The sequence below is a fragment of the Xiphophorus maculatus genome, chromosome 9, assembly GCF_002775205.1.
Source record: "Xiphophorus maculatus strain JP 163 A chromosome 9, X_maculatus-5.0-male, whole genome shotgun sequence".
Lineage (NCBI taxonomy): Eukaryota > Metazoa > Chordata > Actinopteri > Cyprinodontiformes > Poeciliidae > Xiphophorus > Xiphophorus maculatus.
In genome coordinates this window covers 15,370,849-15,390,552 of record NC_036451.1, presented here as the reverse complement: position 1 = coordinate 15,390,552, position 19,704 = coordinate 15,370,849, and the positions used below count along the sequence as shown (strand labels likewise).

Below are 19,704 nucleotides of genomic sequence, written 5' to 3'. Positions count from 1 at the left end.
TACTTAAAAAAAAGCAGTAGTTGCTAGTTTTTAAGAGGTTTAAAGGTGATTAATTATGCTTCTTTAAACAGGTTAGGATATTTCTATACAAACCATGTTCATTACATTTTTGGCACAAAATAATCCTTGGATAAGTTGATTTTAGTGTGATCAGTTCTGCCTATTTGGAGCTCCTGTCTCTTTAAATCTAAATAAGACGCTGTAGGTCACTCCTCTTAACTCAACCTTTATACTCGCATGTGAAAATGGCCTCAAACAGATCCACAATTATACAACCGTACATCTTTGAAAAGCAAAAGTAAAGCCTCCTGCACAACCAACAACAATGTACCAAGTGGTTTCTGAATAGTAAGTCAACAGTACAACATTTGTCTTTTCCAGTAGCCATTGTACAGCACATACAGCGGTAAAACCAGCAGGAACTCAACTGGGGTTGCTAGGTAACGACACGGTGCCCGTTGATTGTAACTTAGCAATCGGGAGGTTTTTGAAACGGCTTGTTTTCCAGGCACCAAAATATATTAACTTGTTGCCATAAAACAGTAGGTTGTTTTTAGAAGAAGTAGAAACCCAAATGGGAATTGTACAAAAAAAAATATTTTGCATAACAGGTCCCCTTTAAGAGCAACATATTCTAATAAAGCAAATAAATCCTCTGAGAAAAAAAGCACTATGGGTTTCTGCTGCTTACAAGGTTTTTTTACAATTTTTTTTTTCCATACTCAAATTTTGAGAAGCAAATGTTGAGGATGGATACATGGACCAGATGATAGATGGATTCATGAAAGGCTGAGAGAATAGATGGACAAACTGGTAGACAGATGAAAGGATGGAGGGATGCTAGATGGATAGAGGAAAGATTGGAAGAGGTATGGATTGAGGTACGGGCAAGAATGAATGACAGATTGAGAGGAGGAGGAATGGATCAGTTTCAGGTGGATGACGGCAGAGGGAATAAATTCTGGAAATCAAATTTCTATTCTCTTAACATACTGATCCAACCCTGGAAAACAAATCATATTGCATGCTTTTCACAATTATATAAGGAATGTGCACATAGTGACACCAAGATGACACATGATCATGTACCAGGACTATAGAAAATTACAATTAACAACTGATCATCCCCATCCAGTGGTCTCCTGTCTGCGGCGCTAACTTCGTGGGAGTGGAACTACTGACTCCTGTATTCATAAAGGAAGAGTTGCCCCAGCTGGCATGAAGAAGAGACAAATCATAAGCAGAAGACATGTGTTCGCTCTGTCCTCCTCCTCCTCCACTGCTCATTCACCTGTTATTATTACAGTTGAACTGATTTAATGTTAATTCAGCCATTAGAGCCAGCCAGTTTCCACGTGCAGCCAAGCCTGGGAGGACACATGTGCTGGCATGTGGGAAGAAATCTCAGATTCACTCCATGAGTCAGGGTCTAAACATCATTTCCATCCCGGGCAGCTGGCACAGAAAGTCCTAAAAATGATGAATTAACAGACTGCCACGTCTAAGGCTTTAGATCTGTTAGTATCATGAGCCTGCCTGTGTTTGAATCTGACTGAATCTGCATCAGTAACAGAACATCTCTGTTGCTGATGCTCAATTACAGAGAAAACTAAACAGAGTGTGCAAATCTCTGAGGTCAAACCGGCCAGTTCAAAGGTTAACTTATTATTAGTTAAAACATACTATGAAAAAGAACATTTGCTGCAGGTTCTTCTGTCTTCGTTAAGTCATATCTAAGCCTGATGCAATAAGCAATTATTTGTATGATAAATTAAAACAAGCTCAATTTCCATTCTAATGATTTAATATTTTTGAAGGGCAATATTTTTTACAAAGGCTTCATAATTCATTTTATTTGTGGGTTCAGTTGTGTGTTTTTTTTTATTTCCATTTTAATTATTGCTTTTATGTTTAATTCTGAATATTTAAGATATCTTCCAGTTCCAGTGTTGAGCGCTCTTTATAAAATTATATTTCGTTGGTCTTTGAAAAAGCGAGAACTAGCATTACTATGTCATTATTAATATTATTTGAAAATGGTCTCAAAACAATTGTTGTTTAGTGCAACAACTACTGGGACAATTTTGTAACAGGCCTACATATATAACTAATTAGTATTAGATTTTTATTTAACAAAGAAAATGTATTGAAGTAAATATAGTGGGTCAAGGTGTTCAATTGAATAAAAATGTAGACATTTATGTATTTGATCCAATTAATGGATAAGAATTTCAAAGATATAAAAATAAACTTTTTTCACAAGTAACTAATCAGAGCCAACTGAGGAAAAACGTCAAGTACTGATTTCTAGTTAGTCACTTTATACATCTCAGATTTTGGGAGAATATTTTCATGTATATGTATTTAAGGAAAATACACACAAAAAAACGATAATATAGGAAAATTGGGAGAAATAAACTGACATTTATGCCATTAAATGTGTAGTAAAACATGACCAATTAAGTCATCTCACTCTTACTGAATTTATTTTATTTACTCCTTTACTGCTAAATGTTCTAGAGGCCGATTCAACGACCTGTACCTGTTTTTCATAGTTTGTCATTTTCTTTTAACTGGGTAACTTTTTGTGTTGTATTTGTTGCTGCTTCTTGGCCAGGGCTTCATTCAAAAAGGTTTTTAATCTCAATGGATTTTCAACCCTTTATTGGTTTAAAATGAACAAAATGGGGAAGAAAATTACCGTAAACCTAACCATAGAATATATATACTCTATTATTCACCCTGAAGGATGTATAATAGAGAATATATGATTACCTCTTCAAAAAAAACATGTTTTTTTCAACTTTAGTAAATTATAAAACAAAGAAAAGCTCAATGGAGGAGTAAATAAATTGAGCTTTACATTAGTTTTCTTATCTGCTTATATAATGAGGTGTAGGTGTGACTGATACAGAACATTCCCCTGGATTAAGTTGAGCTTGATCTGACATAATTATGTCTAAATGGCAAACACTGTAATACTGTAGCCTGGATGATTACAGTGATGACGCTTCACTCTGATCTGTGGCAACAACATTCATACAGTATGTGTTTCTTACAAGGGCGGGGTGCTGAACAAAAGTAGTCATGGAAAACAAATACCTGAAATACATGTCAATGATGTTGCTAAGTACCAAACCTATGGGATGACGGAATCAAAGAATGTTGTAGGGTGAGAGAATTGAGTTTCTATCCATTACAATAAATTCAGTTTGTAAATTTAGATGCAGTTTAATACAATTATTCTGGGTGCACTGATAAATAGGTTCTAGTTTCCTTAATTTTGGGGGATCGACTGATACTTACATGTGAAACCGATCAAATGCAACTATCTTATCTACCTCTGCACAGGTCTAAAAATCAGCCATTCTCCTCTTCTGCTCTGCCTAAGGAAGATTTGACTGACAGAACCACCAGGTCACCTCTGCAGTTAACAGTCACCCCACTGTAGCACTGTTTCTTGCTATCTTTAGCAACATTTTAGCCCCAAAAAAAAAAAATATATATATATATAAAAATTGGTATTGGCAGGTCAGGCTTCTTAAATATTGGTAGGTGAACCCCTAGTCACAATATAAACACACATTTTCAGTGTACGTTACAAATTATTTTACCTTTGGTGATGCTGAGTGTGTTGTCCCCACTAGCAACAAAGTCATAAAGTGCAACGAAGAGGTTGGGGTCGCTCTCAGTCGCCCCCAGCAGGTTTTCCTTAGAGCTCCATCGCACTGCCTCGGTCAGAACTTCTGGGAGAAAGGAGAAATTAAGGGTTAGCAAGTGGCACAAATCAATGGCTCAAAAAATTTTAAAAATAAGCATCTGGTGCTGAAAATGTAGAAAAAGGTCAGAGAAACGTAACACAGTAAGTTTCTCTAATACAGAGCTGTGGTATGAAGTCTGTTGACCTTAGAAACTCTCCTTCTGATTGACTACCTTTCTGTTCTGCATCAGTCCCCTGACTAAACCCTGTGCGAAGCTGCAGGCCGCTCAGAGCTGCCCATTCATCTTCAAAGCTGCTGTTTGCCTGAAGGCACCTCAAAAGCATCACTTTACCCAATGTGCTCTACAAAGAGCTCTGTTATCACTGACTACACACAAAAAGACTGCTGCATCTGGCCTGAGCCAGGTAAGATCTGAGGTAGGAGTGTATTCCATCTGTGTGTATATAAGAGAAGAAGAAAGAAAAGGGAGGAGCAAGAACGCTAAATGGGTGCCAAAACGCACACACCCACCCGATGATTAGCTGGTACAGCAGCTGCTGGAGTTCCTGCGTGTCTGAACAGCTGCTCAATGACTAGAAGAGGACTGCATTTGAGGAAAGTGAACAATCACTAAAAGAGCAAATTACTTGAGGCAAAAATAAATAGTGGTGTATATAGAAATACTGGTTTAATTTTCTCAAACATAGATGTCTCAAACACATCCACATAATCCCTTCAACAGAACACAACCTCAACAAGTGTTGTTTTTTTTTTTAACCAAATAACTAAAAGATACAAAGAATACCGTTAAAACACTCACAAGCTTGCTGAACAAGTTTTAATGACTTTCAAAGTCCCAGTCCAACAACAATTATACCAATAACCGAACGAGGTTCAACCCTGAAACCGGCTGATTCATTACAGATTCCTGCTGGACGATTAGTCAAACTCTATTCCGTAATCTTCAAACCTGATAATCTTGCTACTACCGTATTTGTTTTCAAGCTGATCAACACTGATCAGCTGATCTGCCTTTACGTCAATGGAGAGCTCACAAAACCAAGTTTATTTTGAAACGGGCAGATAAACAGAGTACAGCAAAAGTTCAATAAGAAATAAGAATCTGTAGTTAATATTGCTATATTGTTTTTGGACAGAATGATTGAATATCAGTGTTGGGTGTTAAGAGCCACATTGAACTCTAGAGCTGAAGACAGACATGGTTTAGGCTAAACAACATGTTTGAACATATTCTGATTTTTTAGTGCAATTTTGCCAACATGTGTCTAGTACAACAGATAACAGATGATACTGAATACTCACTCATATCCATACTTTTCTACAAAAAACTATTTATGAAGCTAAAGGGAAAGGAGGGAAATTAAACTTGAGTGTATGTAGCAGCATAGAGCTGAAATTAATAGAGTTTACCATGTATAGATATAAAATGGTTACCAAAGTAACCAAGATTTAGAAAAGTTATGGTGTCAGAACAGCTAAAGGATTCCCACATAACATCCTTATGGTTTAGTCATTTTAAAAGATATCCTATAGAAAGTGATAAAGTTTTACCATAGCGTTGTTCCTCCCCTACCTGTTGCTGCTCCCTGTTACTCAGCTGGCTGAAAGGCTGCCTGCTACATGTTCTCTTAGAGTGAGGATGTCATACTGACCGTGAATTGTACCATAAAGACAACATGATCTCCCTTCTTTGGCAGATCAATACGTATTAAATCAAGTTTCTTCTTGTCAATGTCACCACAGCATTTGCCCACCTTTGTTCTGAAGAAGCATACACTCTATCGCTGCAGTGGCCGTGACCTGGCTCAGCCACAACTCCCAGTACATCCTCTGTTTTGTTGTGATCAGCTACTAATCCATGTAAAAAAAGGTGAGTTTTAACAGTCTTCTTAAAAAATGACAGGCGGGAGCCACTCCTCTAGATCATTTTGTTCATGGCGAAGCACAACGGCACCCTGTGTGAAAGAAATTATTTCCAGACGTCCTTGAATCAGGACGTCTAAACATCCGACACTACAGCAGTGATTATCGGCCTCCTCTCCGGCTTTAATGTGCCCTGGGAGCAGTGAGACTTCTAAGGTCCACGTGGAGCGCACAATCGTGACTTATGGTATCTGAAGTCTAATGCGCTCAGAGAGGCAGAAAGTGGCTGAGGGAGGGTGCTGAACCAAGTGTGGTTGAGGGGAGCATGTGTGCACAGAGGTTGGGGTGGGGGGTGCAGACTTGGGAAAACTAAGCCCAGTGTGATTAGCGTGTGCACATGTAAGAGTGTATAAGGGCTGAAGTGGTGCTGTGGCCAACGGCAGATGGCTGGTGCTGGTCCTCTGGGGGGGAGAGGTACCACTGACCCACGCTTTGTTCTCTCAGTGTGTGTGTGTGTGTGTGTGTGTGCGCGTGTGTGTGTTGCACACGCCTGCAACTGCTGCAGCCATGCCAAGCCAACTGTCAGAGCTGCTCCCGTTACACACTACATATCGCAACACTCTTCTCAAGAATGTTTTAATAATATACTGATATTGTGCCAGTCATAGCTGTCAAAGGCCTCAATCTGAAGAATCTAAATTCCAGTCATCACAGAAAGAAAAAAGGTTTAATCAAAAGCTCTGTCACAGATTATTTAGCAACATTTAAATTACTTTTTCATTTTCATTTTGAATAATATTAAAACAGATTAGAAGCAAGATGCCATTCACCTACTCCTAACTGGTATCTAATGTGCTGAAACATTTGATTGAGGGCGCAGTTGGCCTGCGTGAGGTTTGTCGTGTGTCGGCCCGGGTGCTTCGGTGTGTGTGTGTTGTGGAGAAACCACGGTATTGTGTCGAACAAAGCAAAGAGGGTGCTCGGGAGTCTGAGAGGAATGCCAGGCCCGCTCGCGCAGGACAGCTGCGACAGAGGTGACCCTGCTCCCAAAGCACACATAGCATGCAGAGACGCATACCTGCATCGCATTTGCACAAATCAGCGCTAACACCGGTTTCCCTGGCCGTCCCTGCAGCTGTTTGTCGGTGCCTCCCAGTGCCAATAAAACTGTCACTCCACCAAGCAGCAGCCATGGGGAAAAGAATTAAAACACCGGCACCCTAATCAAAAACAATACTGATTGTATTTGAAGTGCACAGAGTGGAGAGGTAAGGTTGTATTTTTAGCTGCTCGAGAAGAAAACATGGCAGCAAAGACGTCCAGAAATAACTCTCCACATAGTGATTGTGGCGCTGAGATAATAGGTCGGCCGCCTGCAGGAAGCATGAACAAAAACCCTGAGACAATGTTGCGGATGAGACCCACATACACAAGACGTTCCATAAGCCTATATGGACAGGTCTTATCGTATCCGCGCACTTACTCATACACAGACAATGTAGAAGAGAAATATAGGTGGGTCAGAGACGCATGAGACTGAGGACGCTCAGGGAGGTGCACTGGCGAGTCAGAGGGGTTTTAGAGAATAAAAGACAAAGCTTTTGGTGTTTTAGTTCAAGTTCTGTCATGATAATGACATAATAATTATCTGTTGGAACAGAGAAGGTTCTCCAAAAACCCCTGAGGGGTCTAAATATCAGCTGCTGTTAAAATACAAATAAAAGATAAAAATGTAATTTGCAAGACTGATGAAATGTATGAACTGAGTTATTTTAAGCCAAATTCTTGCATTGTTTCTTTACTTTCATATTAAACTATAAAAATACTTTTTAATTACAGAAATACTCAGAGAAACATTTTTAAGAGCTTTGAAAAAACAAAAATTATTTGAGCTGAATTATATTTTTTATTGAACTCTTGAAATATACCACTTGTTTACAGGAACCCATCAGTGGAAATAACTGCAAAACCTAAACAACAATACAAACTGAACTTAAAGTTTATATATATATATATATATATATATATATATATATATATATATATATATATATATATATATATATATATATATATATATATATATATATATATATAAACTTTTCTTAATTTGGTTCATAACAGAACCCTAAAGTACTTTATATTGCTGGGTTTCATTTATAGAACAAAACAACAGACTAAGATTTTACAACAAAACAGTTAAACTTGTATTCTAATGTATTCCAGACAAATATTACAAGAAAGATAATCATGTTGTGGTTTGAGTGACTGGTCCAGATTTTCTACTCAGTGTCTTTTCAGTGGTCGTGATAACAACAGTTAATTTTCAGCCCTAATTACAGGTCTTGGTGTTTCACAAAGTGTACTTTACTTTTTAAAGTTTAGAGACATGGAAGAAAAAGGTTTTAACACGCCAAAAAATGTGTGGCAAGAAACAATCCAACAACAGTTCTAGATTCCCTTTGTTAACCTTTTGTGCTCATTTTTTATTGTGTGTATTTTGTTGCATTTCATAAGCTAAAACAGTGCCAGTAAAAAAAAAAGTTAGGGTAGGTTAATACGGGGTGATGAAAATTTCTAGTTTCCTTTTTGTACAAATTGCTGATTCTGGTTTTGTCTCTTTGAGTGACACTTAAACTGATGGACAAACTCAAAACTTGTGTTGTATTATTCTTATATGTCAAACCATGTGTCCTTAATGTTTATCTGTTATTTGATTTTTGCTAAACTCAAAAAATGCAGATATCAATGTGACCTTTGTAGAGCTAAAAAGTTTATGTGCATTTAATAACCAAGAGAAAGAAAAAACTACCAGTAACTGATCAGTAGATAACATGAACAAAGCGATTTAACACATTGTCAAACAACTGCTTCAGAATGACACAAAACCCTCTGCAGATGTTAAATGGAGCAGCCAAATTTAACAAGCACAAAAAGAAAAACTATTTGGTTTCAATTACCTTGCCACAGTCCCTATGAGATTACCATTTGCATTTTGGGAAGCAGATAAACAAAGAGCGACTGAGAGGAAGTCAGTTGAGCATCAGACAAAGGACAATAGTCTCCATAAAGCCACTTCACAAATAAAGACCTACTTCATGGTTATAGTTTGAAAACTTACATAACATTCTGAAACTGACAAATCTTAGGAATACAGACAGGAAAAATACTTCTTAGAGATCTGCATGAACATCACATCCAAACCTGTATGCACATGTCCTCTGCATTTCTCACTGACTTTCTTAGAGCAGACTCACAACTCCCTCATTGATGTTGCAAACCTGTCTGGAAAAAAATATATAGCTGCAGATGACCACACAGGCCCTTTGGATGGCCTTCACGTCGGCTATCTACAAGTTAATACACAAATAAAGCCTGAGAGGAGAGACATATCAGCCGTGACCTATGGGGCAGAGCAAACCTCCAGGAGTGGATCAGAACAGGAGCCGGCTCTCGCCGGGCTGCCCCTCTCTGGGCCTGTTATGGCTTAGTAATGGGCTTTAAGTGCTTCCCCTCTGTGTGTGCTGGAAACAAAGCTAAGTGCTTCTTTATATGACAGCAGAGTGTATGACTAGCATATGATGACTTCCAGGGAAAAAAAACCTCACCCACTCAGCTTATACACACAAATTACCGGTATATCTACATATAATGTAAAGCTTAATATGTTTATTAAACCAAAATGAACTCCTCCAAGATCTCACAAAAGTTAGTTTAAAATAAACAAGGCTGCAGTTATGGAATATTTTAGTTATCAAGTAGTCCCAGGAACAATTTCTCAATTATTTGGAGAAGCATCCAATAGCAGATATCAGAGTTTTTCCTCAAGGTCCAGTTTTCAAATCCACAAGCAGAACAAATTAGAACATAGTACAACAACATTAATGTACATACAGTATGTCTGCATCATCTACACTCAATTCACTATTTTTTATTTATAATACAAAGTCTTACTAGGACACAAGAGCCAACAGCCATCTTGGTCTTAAATTGATCCAGAGAGGTGATAAGAGGATGCCTGTAATAATAAGAGCTCTTGTTTATTCACACAAGGTGGCAAAGTCAAATGACGGTGCACCATCAAACTCAAATGAAGGAGCCAGAGTCCAAAAGTTTAGTTGATAATTCAAAACTTCTTCCATTTGTCATTTAAGAAAATATTTCTTAAAATTTAAAAAAATATTTCTTTGCCAGCTCACAACTGGATCTACTGATCAAAGTTCTTCCTTTCTGCCGCACATGTTTGCTCAGGAGAAGAAATTGCCACTAGTAAGTTGACGTAATTCATTTGGCTTTCTTAGAAAGGTTTTTACTAACTTACATTATAATCTAAGTTTGACTGCATTATGTTACAAGTGACTGAACTGGAATCTGTGCAGTTACAGTTTAATATGTTTATGTGGCCGTATTGGACAGATTTATTCACATATTTTTAGACATGAACTGGATTCATTCATCTTGCAAGTGTCTTGAAATCTGTGATGTGTTAGCATTTTACAAACAAACTGAACCGCATTGACACCAAAACAATTTGAAGGTTGTTCACTAACTCATGACCTAATTATCAGAACACAGTAAACTAGGATCAATAAACCGAACCTAGTTTATTCTCTCAGACTGTGGATAATCTGTATAAGGACACATGGCCACTGTTTCATCTGTGTTGTGCAATTTTGCAGATAATTATTTTAAATCTTTTTTTTAACACCTCATTCCAGTTCAAACATTATGAATCAGGGCCCTGCATCTGCTTTGGTCTGTCGCAATAAGCAGTATATCTATGAATGCAATGTCAGATCATCTCTTAACTGTATTGATGGGAAGTTGAGTGGAAGGAAAAAAGGTGTGCAAGTGGCAGGGGCACCCTCAGAATGTGAGAGGATTGGAAAACTAAGTCAATTTCAAAACTACATGTTGTAAATAAAGCAACCTGGGTTTCCTTATCACCTCAGTAGAACAACAGGCTGATCAAATCCATGGCAAACTACATTGATGCAGTAATTAATGCAAAAAAAAGTCCGACCAAGTACTAAGTGTGGGTCTTCAAGAACATACTTTTCACAAATTTCTTTTTCAAATTCTCTTTTATATAATTTTGAATCCTCTAAGAAAATTAATTATGGATTTTCATTCGATATAAGGACAAAATCATTCTGCATATAATGAATCTACATAACATACAAGTTTTACTTATGCTCTGGGTTAATGCTATGTTCTGTCCTACTTACTGGATATTAGGGCCATAGCAATTCCTTGAGATAAGCTCAAATGTATGGAAATCCTCATCTTCTTCCAAGCCTGTGAATTACATGATGCATTGCCTCAAGACAATCCTAAAAAGATGTTTATAATTGAGCCCTGTGAGGGATTTTTTTCAGCCCTCAAATACAAATAAGGTATTTGCAGCAAACATTTGCTTAGTTTCTCCTAACATAACCATACCTGTCAAGTCTCCTGTTTTTTTCCAGGAAACTACTGTATTGTATCTCCCTCTCCAGCTGTCCTCCCGTATTAGTATTTTCCTGTAAATATCCCGTACTGTGCCGCCACAACCCCTTCCCCAAAATACCCTCTGTTACGTTACTCACCGCCCCACCCTCCAACTCCCTCTCTTACGACAGGTATGTATAATTGCACTTTCAACTTTAATGTGTAATGTAAGATTGTCTTCATTCCCAAAAATCTGAAAGATCCTGACAACATGACAAGCCCTCCTCTCTTTCTAGAGAAACATCTGTGCGTGGGGTGTTCACGGTGCCATGTCCCCACAGGTAGAAAGGAGTGTTCACCACAACAGATTTAATTCAAAGGCTGAGCAGGAATGTTCCACACCTTGTTACGCATCTTCAAACTCTGAGGTGAAGCTTTTCTAAGCCATCAATCTGTATCTAACACCATAAAAAAATTGGAGTCAAAGGCGAACTCTTTCCCTTTAAATAAGCACACAATAAAGACGCCTCAAGCTATAAAGTAAAAGAGAATTTTCGATGAACATCACTTGCTTAGGTGACTAAATAAATCATCACATTTGCTTGGAATGAAAGCTGAAAAGATTCACAGATGAGGTTTTAGTAGTTGACTCCAACTGCCTTTTCTTTGAGGCTTAACCTGCTGATTCAGGTTATGATCATTTCAGATTTCTCTGTTAAGGAGTCTAAAGCACAAAAAGGAGGGCGGGGTGAGGGGAATGGCAGCATGTTCTTTCTTCCTAGTCTAAAACATTGATCTTGCATGTGGATTCTGCCAAGCAAAGATTCTTCACTTCACTTTTGTCTTGCACTGTTCTAGTTACAAGTCACCAAACTAGACTCAAGCTAATTCAGATAAGAGCACTGACCTTTTCTGAACAATTTCTTTGTGAATCTGCAAAACTACCATTATTCTACCTTGATCAAGCTCAAATTTTAATAAGATAATTTCACTTTATCTTCAAGCACTATTTAGGGATTTACACAGATTTCTGGCATTCTTTGGGGCTTGACTGGCCAATTCCAATTTTAACAGATTATATTTCCTTGCACTACAAAACATTAAAAATGTGCTTCAGGTTCTTTGAGGTAGTTGATTTGAGCCCAAAACAAAGAAATATAAGGTAATCCTTATTCATGCAACAAAGCGCAAGTCCAACAGATTTTTAAACTCAAAAATGTGCATAATGTTTTCTGTTGAAAATGGAAAGGTGGGAATTCTTACTTCTATGCAAGGATGGTTCTTTTTATATCTCCAGTACTTTTTAAAATTAATGATATAAAAAAAAGATTACAGCCTTTTCTATTAGAATAATCACAAGCATTTCACTGAACATTTGAGCGCAGTAACGCCACACAGTGACAGGATTAAAGGTTTTCCAACTGATCAGCTTGTTGGATGATTATTAGAAGCCGGACTTGCTGTTTAATCCTCAACAAAAGCTGCACTATTCTACATGTTCCTTAAAAAAAAAAAAAGACTGTAAGGAGTTAAAGAACATTCAAAACTGTCTGTGTGATTTTGTGGATGTATGTGACGGTTAAGTGTGTGCAAGAGTGCATTTCCAGCCAAGTCTTCAGCCTGCAACCCACAAGATAAGCAGCAGTGATAATGCCAGCAGTAGAGTACTCATCCTGGAAGCAAACCAGTGCTTAACAGGCTTGGCACTGAGACCGTCTCTCTCTCTCTCTCTCCCTGGATCTAACTCCCGCCCTGAAACACTACCACAGTGTAAGAGTGAAAACTGGAGGCCACTACAAATAATTTGTTCTCTCCAGTGAAGTTTAAAACCCTGGAGTGTTTTCAGGCTGACAGATGGAAGCATTGCTATACCATCTGCACAGCCAATCATTAAGTGTTTTGATTAATCCCAACTCTTTAATGATAAAAAAGCTATAGAGATGAAGCCAACAAACCAACACTAGGATCTGCAGCTCTGGGAACTACCGATTAGAGTCGACTGATAGCAGATGCAAAGGCTTAAGGCTGTAACTGGGGCTGAGATGCTGCTGGATGCATTCAGTAAAACATTACAGCATTTAAAAGAGGTAAACTTTAAAACTTAAAATAACTGTGTATCCATTATTTAGTTCAAACTAGCTGCAAATCAGCTAAACTCTGATTTATAGCATTTTTAGCATGAGGTCTTTGAAGTATTTTTGGTAACACTTTATTTGACGGGTGTGCATAAGACTGACATGACACTTTCAGAAACATGACATAACACCTGTCATGAACATGAAGGAGTCTTTATGAATGTACATGAATGTTGTCATGAAGTGTCATTTGGTAAATGATGACACTTTTAATGCAAAGGTTTTTAAAAGTTACAATTTAAAATCCACTAAAATCACACAGCCCTATTGAACATGTCTTAATATGTTGCCAGAGAAATTTTGAGTGAGCAGATGTTTTTCTTTGTCTTTGTAAGAAACGTCAAATAACAGCTTTTCCTCTTATGCACATGTTCCTGCACACTGCAAGCCAGCAGAGGGTATGAAGACTTAATTATCAACAAACTAATACTAGTGCATGCCTTGTATAGAAAAAGATAAGTCATATTTCACTTTGTTGCAAGTGTCTATTGTAACAAAGAGTTAAAAACCCAAGCAAAAGTGAATTGATATTGATTTAATATCTTCTTCTACAATGAGATTAAAAAGTATAAATAAATAGATGTCATGTCTTGTTCTACGATAAGATTTAAAAATTAATAAAGTTAAAAACAAGTTCATAAATACATATAAAAAGTGCTAAAAATCTTTAAAAACTGTGAAATATTAGTGATTGTATTTAGTGACAGCTTAAACAACCAATAGCTGGCGCAGTCTGATTTCACATCAGCCAATAAGGTTGATTGTCCCATTTTTAACACTTTATATATATATTTATGAACATATTTATGAACTTATTTTGAACTTTATTACTTTTTAAATCTTATTGTAGGATAAGACATGAAATCTATTTATTTATACTTTTTAATCTCATTGTAGAAGAAGATATTAAATCAATATCTATTCACTTTTGCTTGTGCTTTTAACACTGGGTTACACAATGTAGTGAGAAACAACAATTTATGCTTCTGCTAGTGGATCTTATCCGTTTTCATCAGCTGGACTCTCCTGTTTTGCCCTAATTTCTAATCACTCCTAACCAGAGGAGGGTGGGTGGCATTGTTTAATGATAGATAGGTGTCCTTTTATCCACACCTTAACAGTCAAAAAAAAATATCAATAAAAAAATGGACAATAAAGTCCATTACAATCTACCCAGTAGCCAGTGAAGTGTTTGAAATTTCCCTTCCCTAATTCTACACTGCTGGCTATACGTATCCTAATAGTTGGGGCTTCAGGCCATAGAGTCAACAGAAAAGTGGATTTGCCACTAATCTAATTTCACCCACGATGCAAATCAGCTTAGGTTGTTAAAACCCAGATCCAGGAACCTCTCTTCTCCTCTGGACAGACTTAACAGTGTATAGTGCTCAGTAGTAAGAGCCTAAAAATGAAAATCCACTCAGCTGCCCTAAATTCTATGATCTGTTTAAATCATAATCACTCTTGATTATTTTTCAAGCAAAAAAAAAAAAAAGAAGGAAAACCCACCCTGTACCATACAAGTGTTTTATTTTATGCCATAATTGCAACTACCGAACCCATCCAGACAGAGTACCTAAATACAAATCCAGATTCTTTTAAAATCTAATCAAGTGTGGCAAATAAGGAAAAGCAACAACTTAGGGAGCAAGTATGAAGGATTTGCTAATGAGATGATTTTAGGAAAAGTTATGCTGCTTTTAATAGCAAAGGTCTCCCAACACTGCAGTGACAATATCAGGTGAAGTCATTGAAATGTGTGACATCCTGACTATGCAAAAAGGAGTGAAACCATCAATACGTCGCGGCCCGTGAGCCACCAATAACAATCGACCCAATTCACCAAGAGGGTGCTGTCTGACTGGCGCCGTTTGATTCACCACAGAGGTGGTCTGCTCTTCGTCTGTCCTTGTTTAGCTCAGTGGTTTTGAACTGACCTGTCTGTCTTTACAGGTAAATACAATGAGAAGACAGAGAGGCTGAGTTAAAGATGAGCTGAGTAAAAACTGATGCAAACCCAAGCAGGAAACAAGGTCATGCTTTCTAGCTGGGAATGCTAGAAAGCATGACCTTGTTTTTAGTTCGTACACAAAGGCTACTCATGTTAGAGTTTGAGCAGCAAAATTAGTTTAGAGTAGGGTCAGCTGTTAATTTATGTAAAAACACTAAATCAAATAGGTCTTGAAAATTGTGTGCACCGACATGTTTCGTAAATGGCTGCTTGGAATCCAGTATTTATTCGCAATTATAGTGCAAGAGTTGTAAATTCAGGGTTTGTAATAATTTAACACTTTCAACCTGTTGGAGAGAGTGAAGCTGTATTATCAGCCAACACCACACACAGATCAAACTGGACAAGATAAGTCAGGAGCAGGGTAATGACAGGTCATAAAGACTCTTATTTTGAAGTGAAAAGGGAAGTAGTTAAAAAAGTACTGAAGAAGCATTCACCCATTTTAAAACAGCTTGGGTGGCTGCATTTTGAGAATTTGATAGAAGAAAATGATAACAGTGACAGATAGGATAAACAGTTTGTAAGCAGGCCAAAGGGTTAATTGTTAGTAATAAGCAGAGTTTAATTTAGTACATTTCAAAGCTTTCCATCAGTACAGAATTCAAGAATTATTCAAGTGTTTTCAATTAATCTAAACTGCAACTTAGCCACTCTAATCTAAAGACAGAAATCTGACCAATCAAGTCTGAACTGGATAATTCTGCTCTAAAGAACTTCCCATGACCCCACTTTAACTTTTATGACACCAAATTTGTATTTTCAATATATTGGAGAATCACCAGAAAAACACAAGTTGGAAAACCATTACATATTTATGTACTAGTAAAACCTGGACTGAATTATGCAAATGCTGTATGTTTTGCTACATACCCATATAATTTCCACAATATTTTGTTGCTTTACTTACAACATAACTGATGTCAAAATAGTCAAGTGCAATCCAAATCAATGCCAATGCACTCTTGGTTCAAACTCATAGAGTTCAGATCAATACAATATAGTTTAATCCAGCTTTAGAGTAAAATTTTAATTACATTCAAACCACCTATAGTCCCTTTTAAGACGACATATTCCAATTTTGTACAGTAAAACCCAATTATAAAACAATTCCATAAAATCATTACATCAAGCATTATAGAATTTGCATATAATATGCCACATTTACTAAATGTAAACTTGCAACTATTCATTGTATAATTTTTTTTCTTTAAATACAGTATAGTACTTTTACACTACATGAACACCTTTTTTTACCTGGGAATACCCCCGTACTGTCTACCCCTGTCTGCCAGGCTTATTTATTTAAATGTATGTTGGGCAAGAACAGTCAACCATTGTCTTGCGCTCATCACATAAATACATCTGGTTATTTTGGAAGTTTAGGTTATATGAACTTGTGTTTGTGACTGACATGACAAACTTAACAGTAAAAACTCACATATATAAACACATATAAAATATGTATTATTTACTACAGCCCAAAGTGAAACTGCTGTCACTTGCAAAGATGGATGGGATACTGCTTAATCACAGTTATACCAATAGACTATCAGAATACAACATTAGTTTGATATGCATTGGAGGCTTCAGTGCACATTAGCAAGCTTCCCCACTTAAAGAGCCTTTGTTCTATTATTGTGTGCTTTGAAGAGTTGCAGTCTCTCTGCAGAGGAGCTGTGTGACAGCACCCCGGTAGCTAAAAAAAGGCTACTCTCGCCTCAACATTGGAGAAAACAGAACAGTGCAGACAGCGAGCCATGCTCCACTCAGAGAGGGCTTGTCTGGCCGTCTGAGAGGACTGTGACTTCTGAGAGCCAAGAACTGAAAATGCTTTCCATTCCCAAAGGTTGCACTTTCTGTTTGTCCTAACTGGCTGGGCCGTCAGTGGAAACTAGACAAATTATGCCAAATGTTTATTTTTTTTGGTCTTTTTACATATTTTACATGAAGCTACCATAATTTATATAAAGAAACGTGTCACTCAAAAAGGGCGGAATCCTTAAAATGTGCAAACAAATGTATTGGTAGGATGTTAAGAGAAAGATTGTACATATTGTATGAAATGATGATCAACACAAATCATGCAGCAGGTATTTTGTCATCTTCACTTAAAAGCCTAGAACAAACAGTAAAATAACAAAGAAGAACACAGAGTGAAAAGAGCAAGCGGTTTCACCGCTTTTCTAGAGTTCAAAGAGAAAATCCTGTAGATTAGAGATGCAGAAATGAGTTAGCCAGAGACCAGAATCACAGTTTTCCACCTGATCAGCTCTATGGTACATCACCTACAAAAAATATTTTCCCACAACTTATTTTATGCGTGTAAACTCAAAACTCCAATAATTTTTAATCCACAAGTGCAACAACCATCAGCATGGAGTCTAATGCACAGTTTTAAAGATTAAAATAAACCAGATAAAAGTTACAGACACATCTTAATACATAAACAGGACCAATCTTGTAACTCATTTTCACTAAGATTCAAAACTACGACCTCTACCAAAGACCTGGAACAATTTTATTCTCTTTAATATGCTTTTACTAAGTAAAAGAAAATCAGTAGGTTAAACCTAAACAAAAACTGGAACTTTGTATCAACCAGGAAAGGCCTGATCAGTGCATCCGTAGATAAGATCTGCAGATTTCACTGCCAATGCACAAAAACAGCTTTCAGGCAGAACTGTGACAGAAAAACTGTGGTTTTGAGTCAGATGACTGGACCTACCTTTGCTCAAATCAGTTTAAGAATGTGGTCTTCTGTGTCATAGACACATTACATAATATTCAGAAAGCTTTAATCTTTGATTTGACAAAATTTAGCTTTACTGATCTACTTGGATTAAACTTGGCATCATTTCTACCAAGTAACTAAGCACTATCACGTGACCCTTTGAAAAGCACTGTCTATTATAATACAAGCCTGAGGTATGTGGATCCTATTGTGTGTTAAATGGAGTGGAATTGCATGTCAACCTCCGGAAGCAATAATCAGTGTTTCCCAACCAGATATCTGAAGAACTGTAGGGGCGAACACCCTACAGCAGAAAGCACTGAACTACCATAGTTGTTTTCACAAGCTTTGAGGATCATTAGACCACATGCCTTATTATGTTATGCTGGAACAAACCGCTTAAGGTCCACACTTACAAAAAATAGATAAAAGCCGAAGTAAATAGAGGATGTATTTAAAGCTAAGGTTGGAACCTAAAGCTAGTTCCGCTAAGGCGTCGTTGACAAATAGCATGGAAATGCTAGCAGTGATTTAACAGCAGCAAAAGGAATATGTGGGTAAAAAAAAACAAACAAACAAACAAACAAAAAAAAACACCCACACCTTTACAGATATGGCTGTCTCTTTACCTGAATGCTGCGTGAATATATTTATCCCTGGATCGGGTGCGTTGGTCACGGTTGTCCTGACCGGCGGCATCATGGTGCTGCAGCCGGGTTCCCGGGGTCTCCTCCCGGCGACGCTCCCCCGGCTCCCCTTCCCCTGGTGTGGCTGGGACGCATGGGGCTGTGGCGGCTGGAGTGCGGTCGATGTAACCTCACCGACGCGGCCAACCTGCTGTCCCATCCCGGTACTTTTGCGTGAGGACGTTTGGGACCAAGCAAGCAAACCTCCCCCCACCGTGTCCCTACGGTTCACATTCCCCCGAGCTGCAGCGGCCTAGCCCGAATCCTCTCTCCGGCGTTCTCCACGAACGTGAACTAGCCCGTGTTAGCTGGCTCGGCTAACGATAGCAGCTACCAGCGAAACCCACCCAGCCTGCCTCTTAACAATAAAATCACAACCCTGGCGTGTGACAGCGACTTTCTCTATCCGGGTGGTCCAGATGAATTATGAGGAGTAACGAAAGCTCTCCGAAGAGTTTAAGCAGTGAAAGTGGATCGAATCAGAGCCGTTTTCCCGTTGTCGAGCCGCTGCGCGCCCCCTCTGACGCCGCCATCTTTACCGCAGAATAGAAGGATGTGTTGCACAAGGCGGGGGGCTCGCCTCGGCCCCCTGTCAGCTCCAGCGCAAACACCGGTGTTCTGACTATCTGTGCTACCTCGTCAGATTTCCCCACCGTAGCATGGATAGATAGCCAAGTCTGTCAGTGCAACGCGTCAGAATAAAACAGTATCAGACAGGGGAAACTGGTTTTTATTAGAATTAAATTAAACACAGACATCTACAAATACAGATCACCGCAAAAAAAAAAATTTTTTCCGTATTAATCCGTTGTAGATTTCATCAAATGCAACGCAGCCACAATGTATTCACCGAACTGCCAAAGTCACCTGGAATAATAGGATATGCTTAATATACACTAATACTACACCCCCATTACACAGCTTCAATCCCACATGGTATAGCTATGGGGGAATTTTTCTGCCATTATCCAAGAACACACATGTTCAGTCTGAGAGCAAGATTTCATGTATTTTGTTCTCAAAACTTTTAATACTCTTGCTTACAAATTTTGCTTGCAAAATGTTTATTTTGAGAGGAGAACTTGCTCTCAGACTGAACATGTGTGCTCTTGGATAATGGTAT

General features: G+C 38.0%; 1 protein-coding gene across 4 annotated transcripts in view; it reads right to left on the bottom strand.

The window, feature by feature from the left end:
- abl2 (ABL proto-oncogene 2, non-receptor tyrosine kinase) overlaps nucleotides 1–19,194 on the bottom strand; it is a 29,703-nt gene extending 10,509 nt beyond the window's left edge. The window contains exons 1-2 of one of the 4 annotated variants that reach the window (XM_005806395.2): nucleotides 18,525–19,194; nucleotides 3,615–3,746 (exon numbers count right to left, since the gene is read on the bottom strand). In XM_005806395.2, coding sequence (XP_005806452.1) covers nucleotides 3,615–3,746; nucleotides 18,525–18,741 — 349 coding nt within the window. In that variant the 5' untranslated portion in view covers nucleotides 18,742–19,194. Of the gene's footprint in view, nucleotides 1–3,614; nucleotides 3,747–3,933; nucleotides 4,122–18,524 lie in introns of those variants that run through there. The other 3 variants (XM_023339697.1, XM_023339698.1, XM_023339699.1) reach the window with 3 other exon arrangements.
- Between the last annotated feature and the right edge of the window lie 510 nt (nucleotides 19,195–19,704).